Genomic DNA, 24,968 nt, shown 5'->3' on the forward strand with positions numbered 1-24,968 from the left:
ACATGCATCTCTGCTTCCCGCTGCAGGAGGGCGGCACAGAATTCCATCTTCCGGAGGGGACCGTAATTGATTCAGCCAGGCCCCCCAACGATGGACATGGATGTGGTTTTCAGGGATTTTTTTTTCCTGCTGCAAACAGGGGTACGGAAACATCCTTGTACATCTGTTCTTGTGAGAGTTTATCTGAGGGATAGGATGGAGAAAGATTATATGAATTTAAAATGGACATTTTATGGATTTTAATTTTTTTAAAATTATTATTAATTAATTTATTTATTTTTGGCTGTGTTGGGTCTTCGTTTCTGTGCGAGGGCTTTCTCTAGTTGCGGCAAGTGGGGACCACTCCTCATCGCGGTGCGCGGGCCTCTCACTATTGCGGTCTCTCTTGTTGCAGAGCACAGGCTTCAGACGCGCAGGCTCAGTAGTTGTGGCTCACGGGTCTAGTTGCTCCGCGGCATGTGGGATCTTCCCAAACCAGGGTTCGAACCCGTGTCCCCTGCATTGGCAGGCAGATTCTCAACCACTGCGCCACCAGGGAAGCCCCATGGATTTTAATTTTTGATACACTTTGCCAAGGTGCCCTCCGCAAAGGTTGGGGTCATTTATACTCCTGCCTATCATGGGTGAGAAGTGATGTGGTCACGAGCTTCTCCTGCATGAGGAGTGGGGCTGGGCTAGGGCCCGGTAGAGTTTGGGTGGGCTTTGTGGGGCAGGACCCAGCCGGAAGTGGGGGCCTTTGGAGTGTGTTTTTCTCAGTGCTCTTTTGAGCTCTCATTTATACATATGTATCCATGGAAGAAATCTATGATTCTGTTCAACAATTTAAAAAAAATCATCTATCATTCTGCAAATTGCTTTTTTCACTAAGATATTTTGGAAAGGTTTTCCTAGTTAGGACATGGACCTCTACCTCACTATTTCTATGTGCTGCATAGAACATTCTGCAGTCCAGGGTGAGATGGTTGATTTAGGCCCCCTCTGCAGGTGTCTGAGGTCCCCTGGGGTGTTTCAGGGAGCATCCTTTGTGGACCGCATCAGGCTCAGGTGCCAGTGTCGCTTCTGTCTAGAGAAAGTGGTTGTTACTGGGAATGGCACTGCTGTTTTTCCCGCCGTGAGCTCAGAGCAGAAGTCATGGTTCTTCCTTGGCCTTGAACTTGGGTCTGGCCCTTCTCTGGGTTCTTCTTGAACAATGTGCGGGTCCAGGGCATCTGCTGACTTTGTTCCTTTGGCCCAGGGCTCCCCTCTGCTCAGGGAGTTGCTGCAATGCCAATTCCTACTCCCCTTAGCCATCCTGGGTGACTGGTCAGGTGGGCCCCCATTCCGGTGATCCTGGGGCAGCCACCCCCTGCCTGCGGATGAACAGACCTGCCTCTGGTGGGAGGTTGGCAGGAGCATCGAGCCAGGAGCTCACTCATTCATCTGCCAGCATGACTTTCCTCATCTTTCCTCTTGGAAGAGCCCCTGTGGTGTGTCTGGGTCTGGCTGAGAGTATGGTGGTGGAAGTGATGAGGGAAAAGACTCATTTAGCCCCTACCCACAGGTGATACTAGTGGTAATTTCTGGTGGCTTCTGCTAAGGGCTGGGAGGACTGAAAGACTTCTGACTCTGCAATCAGGGGAGGCTTCCTGGAGGAGGTGGTATGGGGCCAGCAGGGCAGGGAGACAAGTGTCTGATCTCTGAGGGAGCCCCTGGGCAGAGGCAGGAGAGGGATGGAAGGGTGTGTGGAGGGGCCTGGCAAACCTCCTTAAGAGAGACTCTTTAGAGAGAATGGGGGGACCACTCGGATGCTGGAGAGCTGATAAAGGGGTATTTGGAGCCAGACAGACTAGAGCTCAAACTCCGGCTCTGTCCGTTTCCAGCTGTGACTCCTTGTGCCATCACTTAACCTCTCTGAGCCTTAGTTACCTTGTCTGTAAAATGGGATAATAGTGCCTCGCTCACAGGGCTGGCAGTAGGGTCGTCTGAGCTCTTGCCTGGACAGCGGTTGGCGCAGACCTGCACAGGGTAACTGGTATGGGGTAGCACGCAGGTGAATCAATCACCTGGGCGTGGGGTGATGACTAGAGCTGGCAGCGAGGTCTGGGTGAGGCCAGAGACTTCCCGAGTGGAGTCCCGAGGACTCGGTGATGGACTCGTGCCGGTGAAGGCGTCAGAGGTGACAGAGTTGACCCCCTTGCCTTCTCGGGTCCCACACCACCTTGGGGAGCACTGTTTGGGGGCCCTGTCTGCAAAAAGCAATCCATTCATGAGTCTTTGGTGGGTAGGTCAGGAGTCTTTGAGGGCAGGACCCAGGCTGAAAGATGGCCCTGGGGGATCCCAGGAGGAGAGGAGGTGACAGAGGGAGGGGAGGATTGACAGCGCTACACTCAGAAAATGTGGCCAGAGATGATCTCCGAGCAGCCATTGGGAGCGTTGTCATGGTGCCCTTTCTTCCTGGGTAATTAATGGTGCTTTCATCCCTATGGAGGTTGGTGGTGGGTACAGCAGTGTGGCTGGGCGGGCGCCAGGCAGACAGTCTGAGCCCACTCCAGCCTTCCTTGGCGATTTATCACCTGTCAGCCCTGCTCTTTGGGGACATAAAACAAGTTCCCTGGGAGGCGGCCAGGGGCCCTGAGGCCCTGGGCTAGGCTGTCTGGGGCACAGTGGCTCCAAGAGGTCATTCTCCAGGAGCTCTGCCAAGCCTACCCCACTGAGGGGCTTCAGGATAAGCCAGAACAGGCAGACTGTGAGCACAGGGCTTGGTTCCTCCGTGATCTGACCACGCAGGTGGGTGGAGACGGAGCTCTGAAAAGGTCAGGGACTCAGGACAGTGCACAGCCAGAATCTGGACTCCAGGACAAACCTTGCTCTTTTCCCTTCAGCCCCTGCCTCTAAGCCATGGGTTCTTAACCAGGGACCCCAGCAGTCTCAGGGTGGAATCTGGAGTGTCCGTGAACTTGGACAGGAAAAATAAAATCCCACCTTTTTTGCTAACCTCTAATTACAATTCCAAATTGTAATTCTTTCATTACAAATGTAGGTGATAAACCACAGTGGCATTAACTGTTCTGTGATTTTGTAGAAATCATAGAAATCACAGAAACTATCATGTCATAGTATAGTTTTGTGGGTATCTTGAAATAATGCTTTTGTTCCTCCTACTTCAAAATTATAGTAGCTCTTAGAACGGTATCTTGTTATTTAAGGCATTAATAAAGAAGCACACATACTGCTATAATTTTTAATAATATTTTGATAATCATATTTCCATGTAATTGGTTTCCTTTGTTATCCTTGGTATTTTATTTTATGCATTTAAAAACATTTTTCTGAGAAGGGGGTCTTAGGCTTTACTAGAGGCCATAGGAGTCCACGGCACCGAAAAAGGTGAAGGACTCACAGGCTGGGTACCCAGGCTGCTCTGGCCTCCCCCCCACTCACTGGTCAAGGTGTCCTGTTGCCAAGGGGACTAGTCTGCACTGGACCAGCCTGCAACGTGTACCCAGCTGTGTGCTGGGCCTTGCATGGGGGTGGGGTGGGGAAAGAGCCCCTAGTGACGGAAGACCTTGCCCTCCAGGAGCTCCTGGGCAAGCAAGACCTGCACCTAAACTGGCTGTACCAGGGGCCCAGGAGACCCTGTGCTGTCGGGGTTCAGAGGAGGGAGAAGTCACTTCTGCTGTAGGGCCTGATCCCAGGGTGGCTTTGTGGAGAAGGTGGTACTGGACTTGAGCCTTGAGAATTTTGAAGTAAGAGACATGGGGAAAAGCACATCAGCCAGAGGGACCAGCAGGAGGCAAGGCATGGAGACCGGAAGCCTGGGTACACGTGGTGAATGTGGAGGAGGGAGATGGTGGCAGAGAGAGCAGAGGGGTGGTTTGGGGGCCCTGAATGCAAGGCAAGGAAGCTCGTGCCCATGCTGTCAGCCCAGGGAGCCTCGGTGAAGTTTCCAGTGGAGAGACGTGGTCAGGTGTGCAGTCCAGGACAGTCCCTCTGGCTGCTGGTGGAGGGACGATGGGAGGAGATGGGGCTGGGGCCTGGGTGACCAGTGAGGAGACTGGGCGGTCCTCTGATGGGGGATGTGGAGACCTGAACGGAGCCCAAACTGAGGGTCCTCATGGGGACAGAGCAGGGAGTTGTCCCCACTGTGGGATGAGGCGGGTGGAAGGTCCCTGAGACCTCAGGCGCTGGAGTCTGAAGTCTAGAATCCTGGTTCTGTCAGTTATTAGCTGCGTGGCCTCGGCCACGTCGATTACACCCTCTAAGGTTCATTTCCTCATCTGAGACTTGCAGTGATAATGGCACAGGCCTGCAGGGTTGTTCTGAGTGTGAAATGTGTTTAAAACTCAGCACAGTGCCAGGCACAGAGGGAGTGGTGGGTATGAGGTCGCTATGACTGTTTTTATCATCCTCTTGGGGACCCGCTGGATGGGAGGGGCTGCAGGGAGAAGAGAGGCAAAGTCTGAGGTTTTAGATCCTCACGGAGGCCGGGCCGGTGTGCCGGCATCTGAGACCAGGTCCATCCCCCAGCCTGGGCCTGGTGCCATCTTCCCTGTTGTTCCAAAGAGCTGGGGCAGCTGCCCCTTCCCCTGTCTTCACCTCCTCTGTCCAGCTGTCCCTCAGCAAGGCCTGCTCTGGCGCCTCAAGTGTAGTCTTTCAGGAAGGATCAAGCACAAGTTTCGTATATTTCTGACACCTCTGGTGGTATCTGACCGAGTTCCTTCCGTCTGGGAGGTCCCAGTGTCGGGAAGATGTGGCAAAAGAGAGGGGTCCTCAGAGAGTGACATTAGGAGCCCCTCTTTGTTTCCAAGTCCCAGAGCAGGAAGTGTCTAGACCAGCATTCAGCTGGGAGCCCAGGGCCCCGCCTTCCCCCCCCCCCCCACTCCCAGGCAGGGATGCGCTGGGTAAAGTTGGCGAGGGAGGAAGGCGGGGTCTTGGAACACAGGCCCTGCTCACTCTGCGGCTGAGCCTTGGGGTCCTGGCGTTCCATTCGCACCTTCCCACACTCACCCTGGACCCTCACGGGGTCTCCCACTACCCACATGGCTTCCCTCCCTCCCGGGTCGAGGGGTTCTAGCTTTCACCCCTCTGAGTGATTGCGCTGCTCTGGGCAGTGGGAGCCTGCTGACGCCGGAGAATAAATTTGCCCTGTTTTGTAGAGCATGTGGAAGCATATTTGGGGGGGAGGGGTTAATCTTCTTAATGAATCGTTCTCAGATTGTACACTATTAAACCCCCGGAAAATTCATGAGCACGCTGGGAACAGAGACTTCATTGGGAAGGTTTGACATGAACAACACAATAAACGCGGCTTCTAAATTGGGTCAGGGAAGCTTCCGAGGCCCAGGGAGAGGACATTCCCACTCGCTTGGCCCTCCTCAGGCCTGTAGATTAATTATGCACACAAACAGGGCCCTGTCCTCTCTTGTCAGAGCTGGGGGTGAGGGTGGGGCTGTGTCTGTGCCCACTGACCCACCCCCACTCCCACCTTGGCTGCAGACAGAGTGCCTGGTGAGGCATTTCAGCCTCTGTGCTTTGTTAATCCTGTGTCTCCACAGCAAGGTGGGTGTACATTTCAGCAAGAGAGATGTAGGTTAGATAGGGGAAGAACTTCCTGGCTGACCGTGGGGTGGTGTGAAATCCCGGAATGGGCTGCTCAGGGAACTCGAGGAGACTCTTTTCTTTAGGGCTTTTAAGAGCTGGCAGGTTCTACGTCCCCACCCCCTTCTGCACTCTTGGGCCATTGCCCCATGACACCAGTGACCAGAACAGACATTGCTCTAGGCTCTGGTCTCAGGAACCAGCCTGGAAAGTGCCTCTTTCTGGGCCATCTTGGGAAACTTACCGCCTGCCTGGCCTAAGAGGCCCAGTTAATTCCACACAGGGCCAGTATCCTCTTAGCCCGAGCCCTCACCATAGTCAAGCCACGTGGCATTTGGAAAAGGGAAGCCAAGTTAAGTCTCTCTGTGGTTCCCAGGCTGCCGCTAAACCTCAGTGGGTTCCCTCCCTTCCCCAACACCATCTACCTGTTGGAATCCTTCTCAAAGGCCTGGCCCAGATGCTACCTCCTCTGTGAAGCCTTCCTTGATTTCTCCCTGCCCTGTCAGTCAGAATTAGTTACTCCCTTCCTCATGCTTCCTCTGCCTTGGTTCCTTGTCGGTGGGTCCCTGTGGGAGGTCACGTGTCCTACCAGACTGTCAGCTCCCTGAGGACAGGGACTGTGTCGGAGCCCCCTTGGGCCCACACAGTGTCCCTCCCAGGACCGTGCCAGTACTTGCATGGGTTTTCAAATGCCAGCTCCTGGGATGTGTCCCCCATGCACCCCAGTGTGGGAGCTGAATGGCCTGGTTTCCCAAGGTCAGTTGTGGGAATCCTGGACTCTTGAACTGGGAGCAGATAGGGGACAGAAGGGGAGGCAGAAGAGAGTCCCTGGCTGGCCACAGCTGGCCCTGTCTTTACCCGCTTGGTTCTGACATTTCCCATTCTTTATTCCTTTTCCTCTGAGCCTGCTCAAATGCCTCTGATTCTGCAGGTCTTTGGAGGGAGGAGAAATGGCCCTTAAGTGTACACATGAACCCCTCCCAGAGCCACCGTGGCCCCAGGCGTCCCCTTGCGCATGGAAACCAGCCCCATCCTAGCACAAGCCTGGGCAGGTGCAGCCTCTGTGAGCAGTTTGTAAGGGGTGACGTGTAGGTCTGAGGCTGGGCGGGCAGTGGGGGTGAAGTTCACTGTCAGCACCAGAGAAAGGAGGGGGGCCCCGGGGGAAGGGGAGAAGGAGACCTTTCTCTGGGGAGAGCGCTTCTGGCAGGTATTACGGGGAGCCTCCCAGACGATGCGGGAAGGGGGTGGGTCCTGGTGGTCCAGCCTCAGGGGCGGGCCTGGAGAGGAAGCAGGTAGTGGAACAGGGGAAGGCACTGGACAGCCCGGTCGGCGGGGGAGCGCCTTCTGGTGTTGCCTCCTGCCCCAGCCCTGCCCCCAGCACGTGGGCTCCCTGCTGACGTGGGCCTCAGAGGCCCCCTCAGCCAACCTGCTGCCGCTGTGTGTGTGTGTGTGTGTGTGTGTGTGTGTGTGTGTCAGGGAAGCTGCTGGCCGTTGACTGTGGTGTGAACACTGGCTAGAGAGGGACTCGGGGTGGAGCTGGCCAGACACGGGCAGTACCTGCCTCAGGAGGTGGGCAGGTGGAGAGGGAGAGCCGTGAGAGCCGCGGGGTCAAGGAGGCCGCTGGGCTATTCATTGGACGGCACTAATTCAGTGTCTAAAAATAATCCTGGACTTGGTGCAACTCTTCAGAATTTTCCAAGCTCTTTCAGACTCACAAAACTCATTTCGGCCTCCAGCGGCCTGGGAGGAAGTGAATTCCATCCATGTTTGACCACAGGGAACATCAAGTTCTCGAGCAAACTTGTGAAGGGCCCGTAGCTAGCTGGGGGTGGGCCCCAGCCTGAAGCCCCGGTGTCTCTGGCTGTAGGTTCAGCGCAGCCTCCTGTGGACCGACTTGGAGCCAGGGAGACGCTGGCTTTGCTGTCCAGACGCCCTGCCTGCAGGGCAGAAGGCTGCCTGGGAGAAGGGTTAGGACGGACACAGGGAGGAGAGAAGCTCTGACGGGTTGGGGGTGCTGGGAGGGCGGGGCCTTGCTGGGGGTGGGGGTACTTTGGAGCCGGGCCCCGCGAAAGGAAGGGCGCGCCGAAGCAGAGAGATTGGGGCCTGGGCATGGAGGCCGTCCAAACGCGGGGCATCTGTGAGTGAAGACAAGACAGTGGGAAGCAGATTGAGGCCCAGCCAGCTTGCAAAGCCTCGACTGTGCACCCTCAGCCTCCCCTGCAGAGCCAGGCTCGCCCTCTGAGCAGGAGAGTCGCCTTTAAAGAAGCCCACCGAGGAGGACCCTGTGGGCAGTCTCAGACCCCGAGGTCATGTGAGGGCAAACCGTGGCTGCACCCCAGGGGTCACCTCTCCCCTCCCAGCCCTGTCCCTCTCTGCCCTCTTTCTCCTGGCCAGACCTCCTGCCCCAACCCACTGTGATTCTCCCTTCAGCAGAAAGAAGAGAGAAACTTGCTTGTTAAGAGGGTAAAGTGACTGAGGAGAGGAAAACAATCAAAGGAAGAGAGGTGGTTGCCACGGAGACTCTAAAGTGGAAGCAGAAACTTTCAGGAGCAGGAGGGAGGAGGAAAGCAGACCTAGTAGCTGAGGGCCGGGGAAGGGGATGGCGGGGGCAGGCCTGGCCCAGGCTAGCCTGGAACGCCCCTCTGCCCAACACCCCCCAGCCAGCCGGGCAGTGCTGGGCTTGTGCGCCCAGGAGCAGGAGGGCCGCCCAGTTTCTCCCAAGTCTGCATGGGAGGTGCCTGGTACCAGAGTGAGGTAAGCATCTTGTGGCCTGAGAAGGAGCCTGTGTTGTGTGGCCACATCCCTGCATGGTTCAGAGCTGCCGGTTACACTTTGCCTGGAGGAGCCCAAGGGTTTTCTGCAGGTCTTTGCATGATGTCTCTTGCCACTGTCCTAACATGCAAAAGTGACGCGGCCCAGGACCGGACAGTTTACAAGGCACCTTCCCACGTGTTGCCTCATGCAAGTCCCGTGACAGTCCTGGGAGGACGGTATTTATATCCTACAGATGGGGGAGATGAGGCCCAGAGAGGTTAAGGGACTTTGCCCCAGTCACACAGCTGAGGACGCCCAGGGGTGGAATCACAACCCCTGAGCTGTTGGACCTTACAGCCCTGAGCTCTCCCTGCCTCTCTGCCGCTTTGTGTTTTTGGTGGGTAGCTCTGGTTGGAGCTGTGTGCTCCCTGGAGCCTCTAGACCCTTCTCATCCCTCACTGCAGGAGCAATTCCTCAGGGGCACTGCCATTTTCTTCCCGAATAATCCCAGGGAAGTTGCTTCTTTCTGAGGCTTGATTTCCCCATCCATAAAATAGGCATAATAGTACCTTCTGCTTCTAAAGTTTGTTGTGGGTGAGACAGTTCAAGTCAAGCACTGGGTATAGCACCAGCACAGAGGGTACCCTCAGAAATCTCCACTGGCTGTGTCTGAACCTAGCAAGCACCCAGTGGGGTAGGCAAGGCTGGGCTGCAGTCTTCCTGTGTTTCAGAGAAGTTTCTTCATGTGTGAAGCGGGTCTCATGGGTTCCTGTCTTGCCTGGGGAGTCAGAGAGGGAGATTAAGATCATGGCTGTGGAGCCTCTAGAAACCACTGAGGCTGGTTGGGGGAAGCACCAGAGTCTCCTGCCCAGCCCTAAAACTGGCCACTAGGGTCCCAGTGGGCACCGGACATCTGAGCCTTCATTCTCGCTGCCGAGCTTCCCTGCCACAGGGAAGGAGGGAGTGGGGAGGAGTTGGGCCCCTGCCCAGTTAGCCCTGAGTGTGAGGCTCAGACCTGCTCAAGGTTTGGGTCTGAAAAGGAGCCCTGGGAATCCCTGGCGGCCTTGTGGGCCTGCTCCCGCATCGGAGCCAAGCCTTAGATTTCTCCAGGGAGAGGCCTGGCGAGCCAAATGCATTATTAAATGGCAGAAAGGCAGCACGCTGCACGTGAAAGATAATGGGGGAAATTTATTGAATGGGCTATAAATCACAGAATGAAAACACAAAACCTATGGGGAGGAGGATTAAGTCCTGAGCTGTGGCTTGTTTGGGGCGGGGCCGGAGGCCATGTGGCCCCATTTTGCTGTGAGCCCTGGCGCGTCATGGTACACTGAGGCCCAGAGGTCTGGGGGCTCCTACGACAATGACGCCCTCACCCTCCCCTTGATTGACAGTGACCGTGTGTCAGAGCCGGCCGGGGCACTGGGGTTATGATGGTGAGCCAGGCAGACGGGACCTGACCCTCGGGGCAGCAGTGTGTCAGGAGAGACAGATGTGAGATGAATCATCAAAAAATAGATGTCATGGCACAATGCGATGGGCTCCCTGGAGGAAAGGGGCAGGGGCCTGCAGAAAATGACTCAGGAAGCAGTGAGTTTGGAGAGGGAAGGGGGATGCGTTCTCTGGAGAGGAAGAGTGAGTCCCCACTCTGAGTAGACCAGGTGGCTCAGGACAGCCCGGATGGGGGCAGGGGGGAAGGGGGAGCCGTGGGAGAGGTGAATGAGCCAGAAAGAGTGTCCAAAGGCCAGGAAGGCCAAGGTGGCTGGGAGAGAGGGCAGTTTTGAAAATGCTCACTCTGGCTGCTTTGTGGAAACTAGACTCAGGAGGGCCAGAGAGGATTTGGGGGGACCAGTTAGGGGCTGTGAGAGTCCCCAAAGCTAGAGGTGGCAGTGACCTGGATGCAGGTAGTGACGGGGAAGAGGAGAGAGGTGGACAGACTCAAGCTGGAGTTTGGAGCTAGCAATAACCCACTTCACGGGGGGCTGGAGCCGGGGAAGCCTGCCCCATGTCCTGTGTCCTAGGAGTGGGAACGGCGGGAGCAAAGCCACGAAGGAGAGAAGTGGTGGGAGGCCGGGACCAGTGCGGCTGAGGAGGGGTAGGTGTGGGGAGTGCTGAGAGGTGAGGTCGGGGAGGGGCCTGGGGCAGCAGCCACTGACCCCCCCCCCCACACACACCGCCCGCTGGGACTGAAAGCCAAGGCCCTGGCCTTACTGCTGCTGGTCACCTCTTTTACAAATGGCTCTGTCTTCTTGGTGTCTGAAAAGGGGCTGGCAGGTGAATTACCTGAGGACAGGTAAGGGGAGACCATTTGTGGCAGCACAGGGTCATCATCAGGGGCCAAGCTGCATGAGATCGAGTCCTGGCAGTTTTCCATGCCTGTAAAATGGGAGAGTAACAATGTCCACCTCTTAGGATTGCGATAAGGACTTGCTGAATTAATATGGCCCGGCAGAGAGTAAGTGACTATAATGGGGTTAATAACCGTGTCCTGTGTGACCTTAGGCAAGGCTCTCCCCTCTCTGGGCCTCGGTTTCTCCAGGCCGGTCTTTGCAAACACTTTGGGTGAAGGCTCGCTGATCTCATTATGCCGGCAGTATCCAGCTCCCGAGGACGGCCAAGCTGGCAGTGATGCCTCCGATAGGACTGCGTCCCGTCCAGCCTGTAAGAAGACACCAGGCCTATCGGGGCTGTAAGGGGATATTTTAATCAGCCCAGGACCCGTTGAGGTCAGAGGGCACAGAGACCAGGACAAAGGGGGGCCAGTCAGGGCTGCTGCCTGGCCTGAACTGACCTTCTGGGCCCCAGAATCTAGACCGCATTTGGGGGGCCCAGAGAGGAAGGTGGAAGCGGGGAGTTTCATCATGGGACGGGGCCAAACTAGCCTCTTTGCTGAGCCTCAGTTTGCCCGTCTGTACTGTGAGACTGGGAACACCTGCCTGCTTGCCACACACAGGTGCTGAGAAAGGCAAGAGGCTGCAGTTTGTGAAAGGCTGGTAACCCTGTCAGGGGCTAGACTCCCAGAAGCCTCCATATAGAGCCAGGGGCCCTGAGAGAGAGCAGTAGGTAGGCCAGTGTGGGCAGTGTGGGCCCAACCCCTGCTAGTTAAAATGCAGATTCCTGGGTTCTTCCCAGGCTAGGTAAACCAGACTCTCCCTGGTGGGCCTGGGCATCTGCATTTTTAATATGCTCCCCAGGGGACTGAAGTGCCTTGAAGTCTGAGAACTGAGGTTCTGCTCCACCCGCTTTGCACCGCTGGGAACGGGGCAGAGACAGGGTGGGCAAGGCTTGTCTAAGTCAGCAGACTGGGACCCTGTGCCAGGCCACTCTGGGGTCCTCGGGGGGCACATCCCCGGAGCCCTGGGAGTCCTAGGCTGGGCCTCCCCATGGTTGGTCCTGCCAGGGCCAAGAAGGCTTTTTCCCAGGGCTCTGCAGCCCAGCAGGGGGCAGCACCGGCCAGCATCTCCCGAGGGCTCCAGGCTGCTCTGTGGGCCTGGCCCGGTAGGGCCTGGAAGGAGCCCACCATAGGGCTTGAGTGGGAAGGCAGGTCTGTACATGCACAGGAGGCCGTGTAAGGGGGTGGGTACGAGAGAGGGGGCACCAGGAGGACACAAGAAACATGAAGTCAGAGAGAGCAGGCCCAGAAAATTCTGAAGCTGCCTTGCAATTTCCTGGGGCAGAGGCTACAGGGCGAGAGAAGGCCGAGGTGTCAGAGGAGCTGTGTTAAGGGCTCTGTAACCCAGGCTGCTTCCCTAGGGCTCTCAATGGGACTGGGATCAACTCAGAGCCCCTTCCCATGTCCTCTGGGCTTTCTAATAAAGGCCAGCCAGAGGTCAACCCTCCACCCCCAAACCCTGGTATTTTAGCCAGCAGGGATGTGGGGTGGGGCTGAAGCCCAGACTCTGGCGCCAACTCTCCTGCTGGCTCCTCCTTACTTGTGCCTGGAACAGCTTCATTTGCTGCTGGAAACTGAGAGAGTAGCTGGGGGTGTCTGGGTTACCCTGGGCAGGTCACAAGCCCTCTGAGCCGTGAGTAGACAGTAGGATGACCACTAGATCCCTAAAGGTCTCCTGCAAATCCTAGTTGTGGGAAGGCATCTTCACTTTCAGACTTTCTGAGGACAGGGAGCCAGTTCAGTAGTGAGCTCCCTGTCATCCAGGGTATGCCAGATGAGGCTGGATGAATTTTGCCTCCTCTTAGGCCTTTGCCTGTGGTCCTGGACCGTCCCCGCCCCACACTGTGCTAATCATTAATTACCAGGAGAGCCCCACCTGGGGAAAGGGGCAAGTCCCTAACCATAGGGGGAACAGGGGCTGATTTCCAGGATGACCCTGAACTTGTTTTCCTTGGCCCCAAACTTTCAGCTACTTCCTGTTTGAGCAGGCACAAAAATTCTAGGGCCCCAGCCCTTCCTCCTCCCCTGTGGTGGAATTTCCAGACAAAATGGTGTTCCTAGGGTGGGGGCAGGGCTGGCATTGTTCTCACTCTCAAGGGGAGTTGAGGGGGTGACAGTTGCAGAAGCTACATTTAATTCTCACCTACACAGCCTCAGGATGCCAGCTACGGGCTGGGTGGGATCTCCAGGAAAAGCCAGTAAGTGCGAGAACCATGGCACTGGCATAGCCTGCCCCTCCTCTAACACCTGCTGTGGCTCCCGTGTGTGTTCCGGACTGGGCACAGAAGCTCTGAGTGTCAGTGCCCAAAAGTCCTGAAAGACCACCCAGGCAACTCCATTTTCTAGGAGGGGAAGCTGGGCCTATGAACAGGAGGGGACTTGCTCAAAGGCACACAGCAAAGCAAAGGCATTTATTCATCCATTCATTTCTTCTGTGCCAGCTCTTGCATAGAGTCAGGACTTACATCCTGACCTCCCGACCAGCCCCAGGCTGCTGCTTGAAAGTAAACTCTGTAGCTCGTTGTCCACATGTCACATGGAGAAAACCCAGGCCCAGAGAGGTGAAGTCCCTTGCCCCTGGTTCCCTTCTTTAAAAGAAGAAGGGGGGCTTTGAGCCCAGCTCCCTTCATTCACCTCATTCATCAAATGTTTATTGAGCGCTGCTGTGCACACTAGGGACATGCCTGGGACAGAACTAACAAGGCCCCTGCCCTCATTAAAGTTTGGGGGAAGACAATTAGTGAACAGCCGAATGCACAGATAAGATAGTTTCAGGAAGCGATAAGTAGAAGAAAATAAAACAAGGCAGTGGGATAGGGTGTGGGGATTGGGGCAGAGGTACGTGAGATAAGGTGGCCGGGGAGGCCTTTGAGGATGTGATATTTGAGCTGAGGCCTGAATGGCAGGAAGGAGCTGACATCTGAAGGTCTGGGCTAAGTGTGTGAGGTAGAAGAACAGAATATGCAAAGGCCCTGAGGTGGGGCCATGTGTGTCACCTTCAAGGATTAGAAGGGTATCCAGTCTCATCTAGAACCATCTTAGCCAGTGGTTCCTCAAGAAACCTGCTAGGAAACTCTGAATGCTCTCACTGTAGTTCATGGGCATCTAGCCTAGCCCCACCCCTGCAGGCCTGCCTCGTGGAGCCAGCCTCTCCTTTCAGTTGCAGAGTGAGGATCAGAGAGGGCTGTGACTTATTCAAAGTCACGCAGCCACACAGCAGCAGAGCTAGGCCTGGAGCCCTGATCCTCTGCCTCCTTGGCCAGGGTTCCCTCCTTACCACTTTACTTCTCCCCTTTGGAGGGGCTGTCTGGGCCTCACCCCTACTTGGATCTATCTCCCCATCTCTTCTCCCTGATCCCACCCTTACATACCCCATATAGCCTGCTCCCCAGTCCCCCTCCTCATCCTCTGTTCCAGCCTCACAGTTCTATATGCTGCCCCCAGTATATGTCTTGCTGGTTTCCATCTTTGGGTCTTTGCTCATGCTGCCTGCTCCTCCTCTGCTCTCTACTCAGTCAACTCCTACTTAGCCTTCTAGCTCAGTACCAATGACTCTTCCTCCAGGCAGTCTTCCAGGATTTTTCCCTCTTCCAAATTCCCTCAGTGCTGACTCCAGATGAGATAGACTCAGCCACTTTTCCAAAACACTGCCACTATCTCTCCCAGTCAGTCTTACTGAGAGCCTGCTCTGGGCCAGTAACTGTGCTGACCAGCTCTGGCTGTTCTGCTCAGGGAGCCCACAGGTTGGTGAGAAAATAAATAGCATGGAGGGGCAGATGTGAGCCAGTTTGTCCACAGGGCTTTGATTCACTATGCTATTTGACCTTCCACAACCTCACAAAGTTTAAGTATCATCAAGCCCACTCCATAGTTGTGGAAACAGAGGCACAGAGAGGTAAAGGTACTAAGCTGAGGTCACGCAGCCAAGAAGTGCTGATTCCTCACTCCAAATCCCATACTCTTTCAGCTCCCTTCCAAGATGGAAGCTTCCTAGGAGCTGGCTACTGGGCTGGTTCATCTGTCCTCTTCAGTGGGATCTGCAGGGGTGGAGCGAGACCCCTCCCCCCAGAACCCAGGCCAGTGCCAGCCACGATGTGGTTCACAGATGACCAGGCGGGTCTGCCTGGGAAGGGAGGGGGCTCTCTAACCTCACACTGGGACCATATGCCACCCCCTCCTGTTGCCCAGTGGGTATGGAGCTGTCTGGCCCCATCAGCTGGAAGGGGAGGAAGGAGGCTGGAGACCTGGAGCCTCGGCCCCAGGCTGGGCTGGGAGAAAGAGGAGCTGTGGGCCCACCTGGAGCTTGGCAGCGTTTCTGGGTCAGGGCAGGAGAGGAAGTACGCAGAGAGAGTCGCTCCAGGCCAGGCCATCTGGGCTGAAACGCCGGCTGCTAGGGTGGGGGTAAGAAGGGGGGGTCTGGGGCTCAGCCTGGAGAGTGGATCCCTGCCTCTCCCAGCCACAGGATTGGAGCCCCGAGCTTTGGAGCAGTGGGAGTGGAAGGCTGGACACCTGTGGCCAGAACGCATCAGGCATCTGGGAGGGGTGGTCCAGGTAATTGAGAGGGAAAGGGGGTCTTGGCAGCTCTGTTTAAGTCCCGAGGTGGACTGACCCCCAACTCTCATGTGTGACCTCGGGGGGAGTCCCTCCCTCCCATGGCCTCACTGCCCCATCTGCGGGGAGTGACCGTGCTCCAGCCTGACTGCTGGGGTGGGAGGGGCAATCAGAACCTCCATGTTTGGAGAATTGATGCCAGATCCCGGCTTGCGATGAATTAGGCAGGCTCCTCTGGCCAAGTGGCTGTCCTATAGGGCCCCAGCTTCCCTGGTTCCATCACCTGCTCTGAAGCTTCCTTCTAAACCTGACCTTCCGGGATTTTAATGACAGGCTGTTGTCATGTATGAGGGAGATATATCCTCTTCTCTGGGCTTCTGGAGGGCAGGAGGTGGTGGTTTGGGACTGGAGGAAGTTTCTAGATCCTGATGGGATCCATGGAGGTGAGTTGGGCAGAGATAACTCGTCTTTATTTAACATGCGAAACCTCAGGCCCAGAGATGTCAAGGGCTTTCTTTGAGTTACACAGTGCCCAAAGAAACAATGACCCCACCCACTGGCCTTCCACCCTATTAGAGCCCTGCCTCTCCCAAGGGTTCACCCTCAGCCCAGTTTTGGGTGACTTGATTTCAAAAAAACACTCACATTCCCCGAGGCTCTGTCTGTGTGTGTTCCAATGTCCACGCTTGATTGCTTCCTTCGTTCTGCCTGTGTTAAGAGGGGCAGGGCCATCTAAGCCCGGGATCATCGCGGCCCTGAGTGGGCCATTTTCTGTGAAGGATGTCATTAAATTTGTTGATGGCTTTAGGAAGTCCAGGGGCTGGTGGAGGTGGTGGACACCTGGCTGGGCCTCGAGCACTCGAGCTTGACCTCTCGGGCTTGTCTCCACCTTCCACCGTGTAGAAGATCCCCCGCTCCAGCCTGCCCCATCTGAATGAAGGTCCTATACGTGGTCCAGCCTCATTCCCGGATGAACAGTGGACACAGGAAGCCGTCATTGCCTGCCAGACAGGCCACCTCCCATGGCGGAGGCCCATGACCTTAACCGTGAATGTCCCCCGCAGCACTCCCACCCACACCCTGCCCAGGGCTCCAGCGACTCAAAGCTTGAGACCAGCCTGGGAGGCGGATGTGTGCAGGGCTGCCTAGCCGGGGACTTCCCCTGGTCGCCACTGCCCAGCCTCGTCCCGACAGGAAACCTGACAGGTCTGAGCCCTCCAGACACCCATTGTGTGGAGCCTGGTGGGCTCCAGCGTTTCCCCTGTCAGGACTCCATCCCTTCTCGTCTCCTCCTGTTCCTTGTCAAAGCTGGCTTTTAAGGAAAATTCCAGGCTGTTGCCCCTCCTCCATCTCTGCATTAAGTCCTGCTCAATCTTAAGACCTTTGCTCTTTCCAGCCTGCCTGAGTTCAAATCCTGACTCCTAGTGCAAGCGGTATGACCTTAGGGAAATTCCTCACCCTCCCTGTGCCCCCAATATTTTCTGTAAAATGAAGGTGGTGACCATCTGCCTCATAAGTTAAATGAGATAATGTGCATAGATAATGCAGACAGTAAATGCTGAATACAGTTTATTGCTATTAAATCCAAACTTCACCCTCTGACAGCCTTTTTGAGGCCAAACTTGTAACCTTCCTATGTTAGAGGTCTTGGACTCTGTGGTCCCCTCCAGGCGTGAGCATCTCTCCTCCCTGAGTGGAGTCTTGTGTTAGATAATGTTCATTATTGCTGTTGCTGTTGTTTTCCTCCTGCACAAAAATGGCCCTTCTGGAAAGGTCAGGCCCTTCTGCTTTGTGTGAAGCTGAAGAAATGGGTGATCTGACTTTACACTGGAGGAAACACTGTCCTGGATGGGCAATTTAAGGCTTTTCAAGGGTAATTCTGACTATATGCTTTTTTTGCTCCTTCCTCACTGACTGTAAACCTAACAGATGTGAGACTGCACTGGGCTGGTCCCCTCCCTGCATCTGACCCCTCCTGACCCAGCCCTGGCCTGGCCTCTGGCTTACCTGGACTTCCAGCCCAACAGGGTGTAATTCTCCTCCAGACCTCTGGATGCCAATGGTCCTCTGCCTGCAGGGAAATTCTTTGGGTCCATCCCTCTCTGGTCTTCTCCTGTGTCCTCATTGTTCAAACCTAACTGGTGGGGTGTGGCGGGGATGGGGGGGTGTCTCTGTTGGGGGCTTAGGCTTCTTTAAAGAGGTGATGTTTGAGCTGGGTCCTGAGGGATAAGGAGGAGTTCACCAGGTGGGTGCAGAAGGAAGAGCCTCATGGCAGCCATCTGGCCACCAGGGCAGAGGCTGGAGCCTTAGGGGGCTGAGAGCAGATAGATCAGGGTGCATGGAGTGGGTAGGGGTGCAGAGGGGCTCACTGCTTGTGACAGAGTTTGGTCCTTTTCGGTACTCTGGGAGTTCAACTTTGGGGGCTTTTGAGGGACACTGAAGGTGGTGGTGGGGTCAAGTGGGATCTGATTTAGCTAGTCCCCAGCCCCCTGCCTGGTACTTGCTAAACAGGCATATTTCCAGGCCCCATCCAGACCCACTGAATCAAGAGTCTTGGAGGAACCCCAGAAATATGCATGTTTAATGAGCTGGGGCCATTTGGAGGCTGAGGGGCATGGACTCTACAGCCTTGATCCTCACACAAAGCATCATGTAGGGGAGGTGGGAGCTGGGCCTATTCAGCAGACCCTCTGGAGGCAAAACTGAGGTGGGAGAACAAGACCACTGATGGGACTACCCTCCCTGCAGGGCCCGGGGCTCACAGGTTGGCAGGGCCTGGCCCTTGAAGGCGTCTGTTGCAGGAAGTGGTCGGGGTGGGGTGGGGGACATTTTCAGGTGCCCCTCCTCCAGCCTGGGCAGTCTCCGGAAGGGGGGCTGCTTCTGTTTGAAGGGAGGAGGCCACGGGGCAGCGGGAGGAGGTGGGTGGCTTGCTCCACAGCGGGATTGATTCCAGATGCTCTGCTGGGTGTGCAGGGAGCAGCCTTTGTCTGCCTGCCCATCCCAGGGGTCCTGGACCTCCTCTCCTACCTCCCACCCTGTCCCTTTCCTACTCAGTCCTCCAGCTGGTACCGTGGAGATGTTCAGCTTGGGTGGGTGGCAATGCCCACCCCATCCGAAGGCCAGAAATGCAAAAGCTTCTTCCTCTTCATTAGCTGACCCTCCCTCCACAAGGCAGATAGGTTAGGAGTCTGTAACTTCTCCTTGTAGGCAGGGAAACCGAGGCACAGAGAACGACTTGAGAAGCCCAAGCATAAACAGAGTCTATGCCAGACCTCTGGAACTCAACTGTGTTTACAGATGAGATGCTGAGGTCCTGGCTGCTTTCCCTTCCCTCTACACACACTCACCTAAATCTGCTAGTTGGGGGCCTCAGGCTAAGACCACTTGTCCCAGCCTTAATCAGCTTGATCACTTGATCAGTGTCTTGTCTCCTTCATGGAAGGCTAGGACCTGGCCAATCAGGGAGTTCCTGCTTTGGGGAGGAAACTGGGCCAGGTTAAGTCCAGGCCCTGGGAACAGGATTCTTGTCCCCACCCTGAGCTGGACTTCCTGGGAGTCCTCCTCCCCCCAAAACTGGTGGGCCTGGCTTCGGAGGTTATTCTTTCTGGAAGTGCCAAGGTGTGGGTAGGTGGCTGCGGGAGCCCCAGCTGAATGGGAGGCTCTGCGCTGGGTTCTTGTGTCCTGGAGGAGGCTCGCTAAGAGGGCCCACAGCTTGCCTCTGGATGGAGGAATTGGGTGCTACTTTTCCCAGGGGCCTCTGCACTTGTAAAAGAGGCTCCTGGTAATGTCTGCTACTGAAAATGAGCCAGAGCAATGCTTAACCCAAAGGAGGCTAATGGGGTCCTTGCAGGCCCTGTGGTTTTCCATCTTCCCCAGGGACTGGCCAGAGCTCTGGGGAGAGGGGCCAGGGGAGTTGATAGCTTCTGACAACCCAGACTGGGTTTGGAGGAGCAATACCCCTCCTGCCCCTCCCCCCTAGTCCTGGGAAGGCGCCTGGCTTCCAGCTGTGATCCAGGCTTCTGACCTGGGGGCCCTCCCCTCTGGCTGAGGGAGCAAGGGAGGGGGTCCCCTTTGTGAGGTGCAAAACCTGGTCTGGATTCTTGCCGACTGCCCCACCCCCTCCAGGGCGGCACCTTTTCAGCTGTGCTGGAGGAGGACATCCAGACTCCCTCAGGACCCACACGTGACTCTCCCACCAACACATCCTTAAGACTACTTGTCAGAGCCCTGGCTAAGACCCTTTGCCTCTGCCGCTGAGGCAAGTCAGACCTCCTGTCAGGGCCTCAGTTTCCCCTTCTGTACTTGAAGGGATGGAACTGAGGTAGGTGGTTGTCAGAATAATTTAAAAAATAAATGCTGCTGCAGAGGCTGGCGGGTAGAGAGAGGTACCGCAGCCAATGGCCAGGGTGGTCAGGGAAGGCTGGAGGAGGTGGGCTCTAGAACAACAGACTTTGGCCAGGCAGAGAAAAGTCAGTAGGAGGCCAGTCCCTGCTGGGAGTAGAGTAAAGAGGAGTGAGAAGTAGTGGGAGAAGTGGAGGTGAGGCTGGGAGGTAGTTTGATTGAGGATACATCGCTGGAGTCTCAAATACCAAAGAAGGTTCTCTGGACTTGTGGCTTTTGGACTCTGGGAGCCATGGATGGTTCTTGAGCTGGGGGAGTGCGTGACTCGGAGAAAGCTTTCAGCAGGATGTAATAGAGGGAGCTGGCACCCTCCCTTCTGTAGCCTCGGTTTCCTCTCCCTACAGAGGGGTAGGGATAGTTCTGCCCTGCCCGCAGTCCTGCTAGAACTGCTGTAAATGCCCAGCGGGAGGGAGACCTCACAGCGCCTGAGGTGTTTCATTTGGAGGAGGATGTAGATCAAAGAGGCAAAAAGTTCTGATCTGGCGAAGACCCGAGGGATACATAGGTGTTCATTATGTTCTCTATACTTTTTCTGTGCTTGACATATACACCCTAGTTGTAAATATATAAAAGTAATACGCGTATCAAACGGGACGATTTTTTAAAGAACAGGCGAGTATCCTTCGTGAAAGAGAAGTCTTTCTATCTGCCGGGGCGGGGGGCATGCTGGACGGTGTGTTTGCGGATCGACACTCAGCCCAGTGAGCTTGGGGCAGAAACCGGCCCTGCGGCACCGGCCTCATTCGGACCCTAATCGAGGGTTCCCGGTTCGGAAGCGCGGTGCCCTCCTGGTCTCCTTGCCTGCGCCCTGCCCAGTGCCAGGGAGCGCCCACACGTGGGTGTGCACTGTCTATACCCGTCGGCGGGGTGGGACGCCGCGTGCGCCCAGAGGTCGGGCTCTCAGGCGCGGAGGGGAGGGCGGTGACCGTCCTGGGGACCTGCCTGGGGTCCCGGGCACTCCGGCCCGCCTGGCCTCGCCGACTCCAGGCCGGGATTTCTCCCGCACTGACTTTCCGGGCCCATGCCAGTCCGGCCTCCCGGTCCCCGGCCCCCGCGGCGGGGCCGGCTGCTCCGGGGAGGGCGGGAGCAGGAGGAGGAGTTTGCGCGACTTTGTGGGGCAGCCTTGGCCTCGGCGGCGGCCGCAGCGGCACGCGGGAGAACGCGAGGACGCCCGCCGGGCCGGCCGGAGCGGGCGATGGGGCCCGTGTGAGCGCGCCCAGGCCCGGCCCGGTGCCCGGCGGGCGGCAGCATGTCCGCGGGCGGCGCCAGGAAGAGCACCGGGAGGCCCTCCTACTACTACCGGCTGCTGAGGCGGCCCCGGCTGCAGCGACAGAGGAGCCGCTCCCGCAGCCGGACCCGGCCCGCCAGGGGTAGGCGCCACCCCGACCCCTGACCCCAGGCCCTCCCTAGCGCCGGATCACCGCCTGATGCCCTGGGAGGCCCGGGACCCTGGGTCCTCCTGCTGTCTGTTTACCCCGGACCCTCTCAGCCGCCCCTTCGGGTTGCCCGGAACTGTGTCCGCTTGTTTCCCACTCCCCCAGCTTCTCCTCACCCTCCACCCTGGTGGGGAAACTGAGGCTCCGGTGTCTCCTCTTGCCAAGGGCAGGCAAAGGGGAGATCGCAGTTCAGCTTCTTTCTTCCACCTCTCAGTTTTGACCACCGTGCCTCAGTTTACTCAGCAGCGGGGGGGGGGGGGAATCATCATCCTGAGCGATCTGGCTTTCCTCCCCTTGCCCGCACTGCCCTGGCCGCTCAGCTTACCTCCCCCCAACTCCCTCTTCGCTCCTCTGGGACTCCCCCGCCTCTTGGGTGGAGGGACACGTGGGTGGACCTCAGGGGGTCCTATCCCAGGGGTCCTTGGCTCCACAGGAGTGGTGGCGGGTAACATCTGTCCAGGACGTCTCTGAGTGGGTGGGCGCCACCTCCTTTGAAATGAGTTTCTCTCTTTTCAAGGCCAGGAGGCAGGACCCGGAGGGGGAGGTGCAAGCAGCATTTTCTTTTTCCAGTAACACGATCCTCAGCTGGAAAGGCGTGTGATCCAGGGGGCTGGGTGGGGGCCGGGACTTCCTTCCATTTCTGGGTAGGAGGTGGGGGGAGGCCCCCTGGAAGGAGGAGGGCTTCGGAGGGGCCCTGGGGAGGCTGGAGTCCTTGGCAAAGGCTCAGACCCACTGAGGTGCCTGTGGGTGGGAGGGAGGAGGGGGCTTGGGAGCACCTAGTGGGCACCTGGGCTGAGTTTACACCATCAGGTTATCTTGGGAATCTGGAAGGCTGGGCCGGTGCCCAGCCTGACCCAGAGGGGTTTGAGCAAATCTGTGCTTGGAATCTGGTCAAATACCCACCCCTCCGGGCACTGGTTGTGTGGCCTGGGCCCTGTAGTTGCCCCTGAACTTCAGTTTTCTCGTCAGTATGAGGATAAGTGAGGCAGGCAGGCAGTATACGTTCATTTGCTTCTCCCAGAATGGGGAAGACTTTTCCCACAGTCAGGGCTGAACAACAATGTACAGGGCTTCCTCAGGAAGTGGTGAGTTCCTGAAGTAGTGAGTTCCCTGTGCGTGGGAGGGTTCAAGCTGAGGTTGGGAATGCACACGTGTGTGTGCTGGGAGTTCAGTCTTTAAGGGTCTCCCAAGGCCTATGATCTCCTCCCCCTTGCCTTCCCTGAAAAGGCCTCTGGCTACTCTCTTCCTCCAGGCTTGGCCTGGGCGATCAGAGATCTGGGCTCAAGCACCGTGACTTTGGGCAAGTCTTTTCCCTTTTCTGAGTCTCAGTTTCTTGAGCTGTAAAAGGGGGCTAGTAGTATTGATACATGGAAGATTCTGAGAGGAAATGGGTTCAGGTTGTGAGAAATGGGAGCTGTACAGATGGCCAGTTAAGCTCAGGTCACCGTGAGTCCTCCTGTACCCACCCCACCCCTGCTCGATGCCCCGTGTGACCTTTCCTTCACCCTTCACCTCAGCCCAGCTCCATCCCTGCGGGCACAGAGAGGACCAGAAGTCCCCCTCCTGCTCAGCTGACTGGGCCAGAGACAATCAATACATGTCTGGCCATCGCCTGAGCCCCAGCTCCCAGGCTCGCCTGTGCAGGAGTCACTGCTTTGTGTCCCAGCCTCGAAGGAGCACCCAGCCTTCAGGGACGGGGGAGGAGACTGTCCCTGAACAGAAGTTACATCTGGGGAAATCAGGGAGAGCTTCACAGAGTAGGTGACATTTGGAATGGGTCTCACCAGATGGGTAGTTTCCTTTGGCAGAGGGAGTGGTTGAATCAAATCAGAGTTCAAGCCCCCGCTCTGCACAAAGCCATCCTTTGGCCAGTTACCTGTCCAGGCCTCAGTGGCCTTGTCTGGTAAATGGGGGTGGTGATGGCAGGGTTGTTTAAAGACCGAGAGCAAAGGCATGGAAAGCTGCAAGCCTGCGCTGCCTGGGACTCGGGCCACAGTTGAGTGTGAGCTATGGATGTGTCCTTACTCTGGACAGAGCAGCAGCTGTGCAAAGACATGGAGTTGGAAAACCTGTTGGGTGTGTGGGCAGAGTTCATCCCAGGATGGCGGAGGGCCTGGGTTGGTGGAGGGGAATAGTGGGAAGCAGTAGTTTGGGCCTGATAAAGGCCCTTGAGTGATGGGGAGTCATGGGTGGGGGCTGGGAGCTGCCTGGCAGGGTGAGAGGTGGAGGTACTCGGGTTGGGGGCAGCTAGAGCATCACTGACCTCCCTCCACTAAACTCCCAGATCCCTGACTCTGCCTCCACGCTGCCCCTCCTCCTGAGGGCAGCACACCCCCGCCCCCAGGTGGTAACTCATGCTGGGGGAGCCACCCCGAGGCCTTGAGCTCGTCCTTTCTGACCTCATGCCTCAGTCTCCCCATCTGCAGCGGGGCTTGGTCCCATGAGGGTGACATCATCAGATCCCCAAGGCGGCAGTGGTACCCAGCATCCCAGCCCTGATTGGGCCCTTGCTCCACACCCATTCTGGCCTCTGCCATGAGCAAGGAAGGACAACGATCGAGAACGCAGGCGTGTGTTTGTTCAGAAACAGGAAAGTGCAGGGAAGAGTTGGCTGGTGGTGGGGACGCACAGCTGGCCCAGCCAGGGAAAGGGTTGTGACCAGACTGCCACCTCTGAGGAAGCTCCCTGCCCACCGCCCCTACTGTCCCTCTGGGGTGGTGGGAGGGGGCTCGCTGCAGACTCAAGACTAAGACTGTCCCTGGTGGGGCCGCCAGTGAGGGACAGTGTCTGCAGTCCCCCAGGTGTGACCAAAGCAGGGCAGTAAGCAAGCCTCTTCCCTCCTCTGCGCCCTGAGTTCTCCATCTGAAGAATGGGCAGAGTGAATCTGTTGTTGGTAGAGGGGGGCACGCAGTTTGATGATGGCCAGAGGCAGGGTGGAAACAGTGACTTTTGCACGGCAAGGGTCATCTGGCCGTTTTGCGTTGTGCCTTGTGACCCTGAGTCCGCTTGAAGGCTGGGCGTGGCCCATGAATTTGAGGGGGTCCTGCCCCCCAAAAGTGTGTCACCAGCCAGGGTACCTCCCCACCTACCCCCACCAAGGTCAAGAAAAGCTTTGTCTGTCTGTCTGACCTACCTGTACCCCCAGGGCTGCTGGGGAAATACAAGTTTTCTTCTTGCCCTGGATAAAGTCCACCCATTCATTCAACTAGCAAACACATCTTGAGCACCTACTATGTGCTGGGCATGGGGGCACATGGGGATGAATTGCATAGGCTCCCAGCTCTTGACAAGCCCCCAGTTGGTTGGGGAGGCTGGCTTGTTGAGCTGCCCTGGGGCACAGAGCCCTTTTGGGGGTACAGGGCAGTGGATAGTGGGAAACGGACTCTAGTCCCAGCTCGATCATGAGCTGGTTATGTGATTCTGGCACATCCCAGGGCCTCAGTTTCCCCATCTGTCAATTGGGGCTAATCCTGTCCTGCTGCCTCACATGTTGGGAGACCTCTTGGAATGCCCATCCCTGTACTCAGGGGAGGTTTTGATTCTTTTCTTCGTGTCTTCACCTGAGTTTTTCCTGGGGTCCAGGCACATGCCAGGCCCTGCCTGGGCGCTGCAGACTTGGCCTATGTTTTCTCCTTAGAGGGTCAGTTCCTTCTCCACGCCCACACATACCCCATTGCATGGCCCTGTGTCATGGCTGCTGTGTGGTCCCACTCCCCTCCACCTGGGTGTCTTTCCTTCCGAGGTATGCTGGAGTCTGTGTGAGGGGCCTCAGGAGGGAGCTCCCAGGAGCTCTTCAGCATCCCCTGAGGAATCTCCCGGGCAGGAGGTGCCCAGGAGGACTAGGGCTGACCTCCTGA

At 56.8% G+C, this 24,968-nt stretch overlaps 1 protein-coding gene across 6 annotated transcripts in view; it reads left to right on the plus strand.

Moving 5' to 3' along the window:
• Positions 1–24,968, plus strand: part of LOC118896682 (DAB2 interacting protein) — a 193,638-nt gene that overhangs the window by 46,458 nt on the left and 122,212 nt on the right. Inside the window, exon 1 of one of the 6 annotated variants that reach the window (XM_036854836.1) lies at positions 20,815–21,045. The exons of 4 other annotated variants lie outside the window; for them this stretch is intronic. In XM_036854836.1, the coding sequence (XP_036710731.1) occupies positions 20,925–21,045 (121 nt within the window). In that variant the 5' untranslated portion in view covers positions 20,815–20,924. Of the gene's footprint in view, positions 1–20,814; positions 21,046–24,968 lie in introns of those variants that run through there. One more of the 6 variants, XM_036854843.1, reaches the window with a different exon arrangement.

This window comes from Balaenoptera musculus, chromosome 6, assembly GCF_009873245.2.
Source record: "Balaenoptera musculus isolate JJ_BM4_2016_0621 chromosome 6, mBalMus1.pri.v3, whole genome shotgun sequence".
NCBI lineage: Eukaryota > Metazoa > Chordata > Mammalia > Artiodactyla > Balaenopteridae > Balaenoptera > Balaenoptera musculus.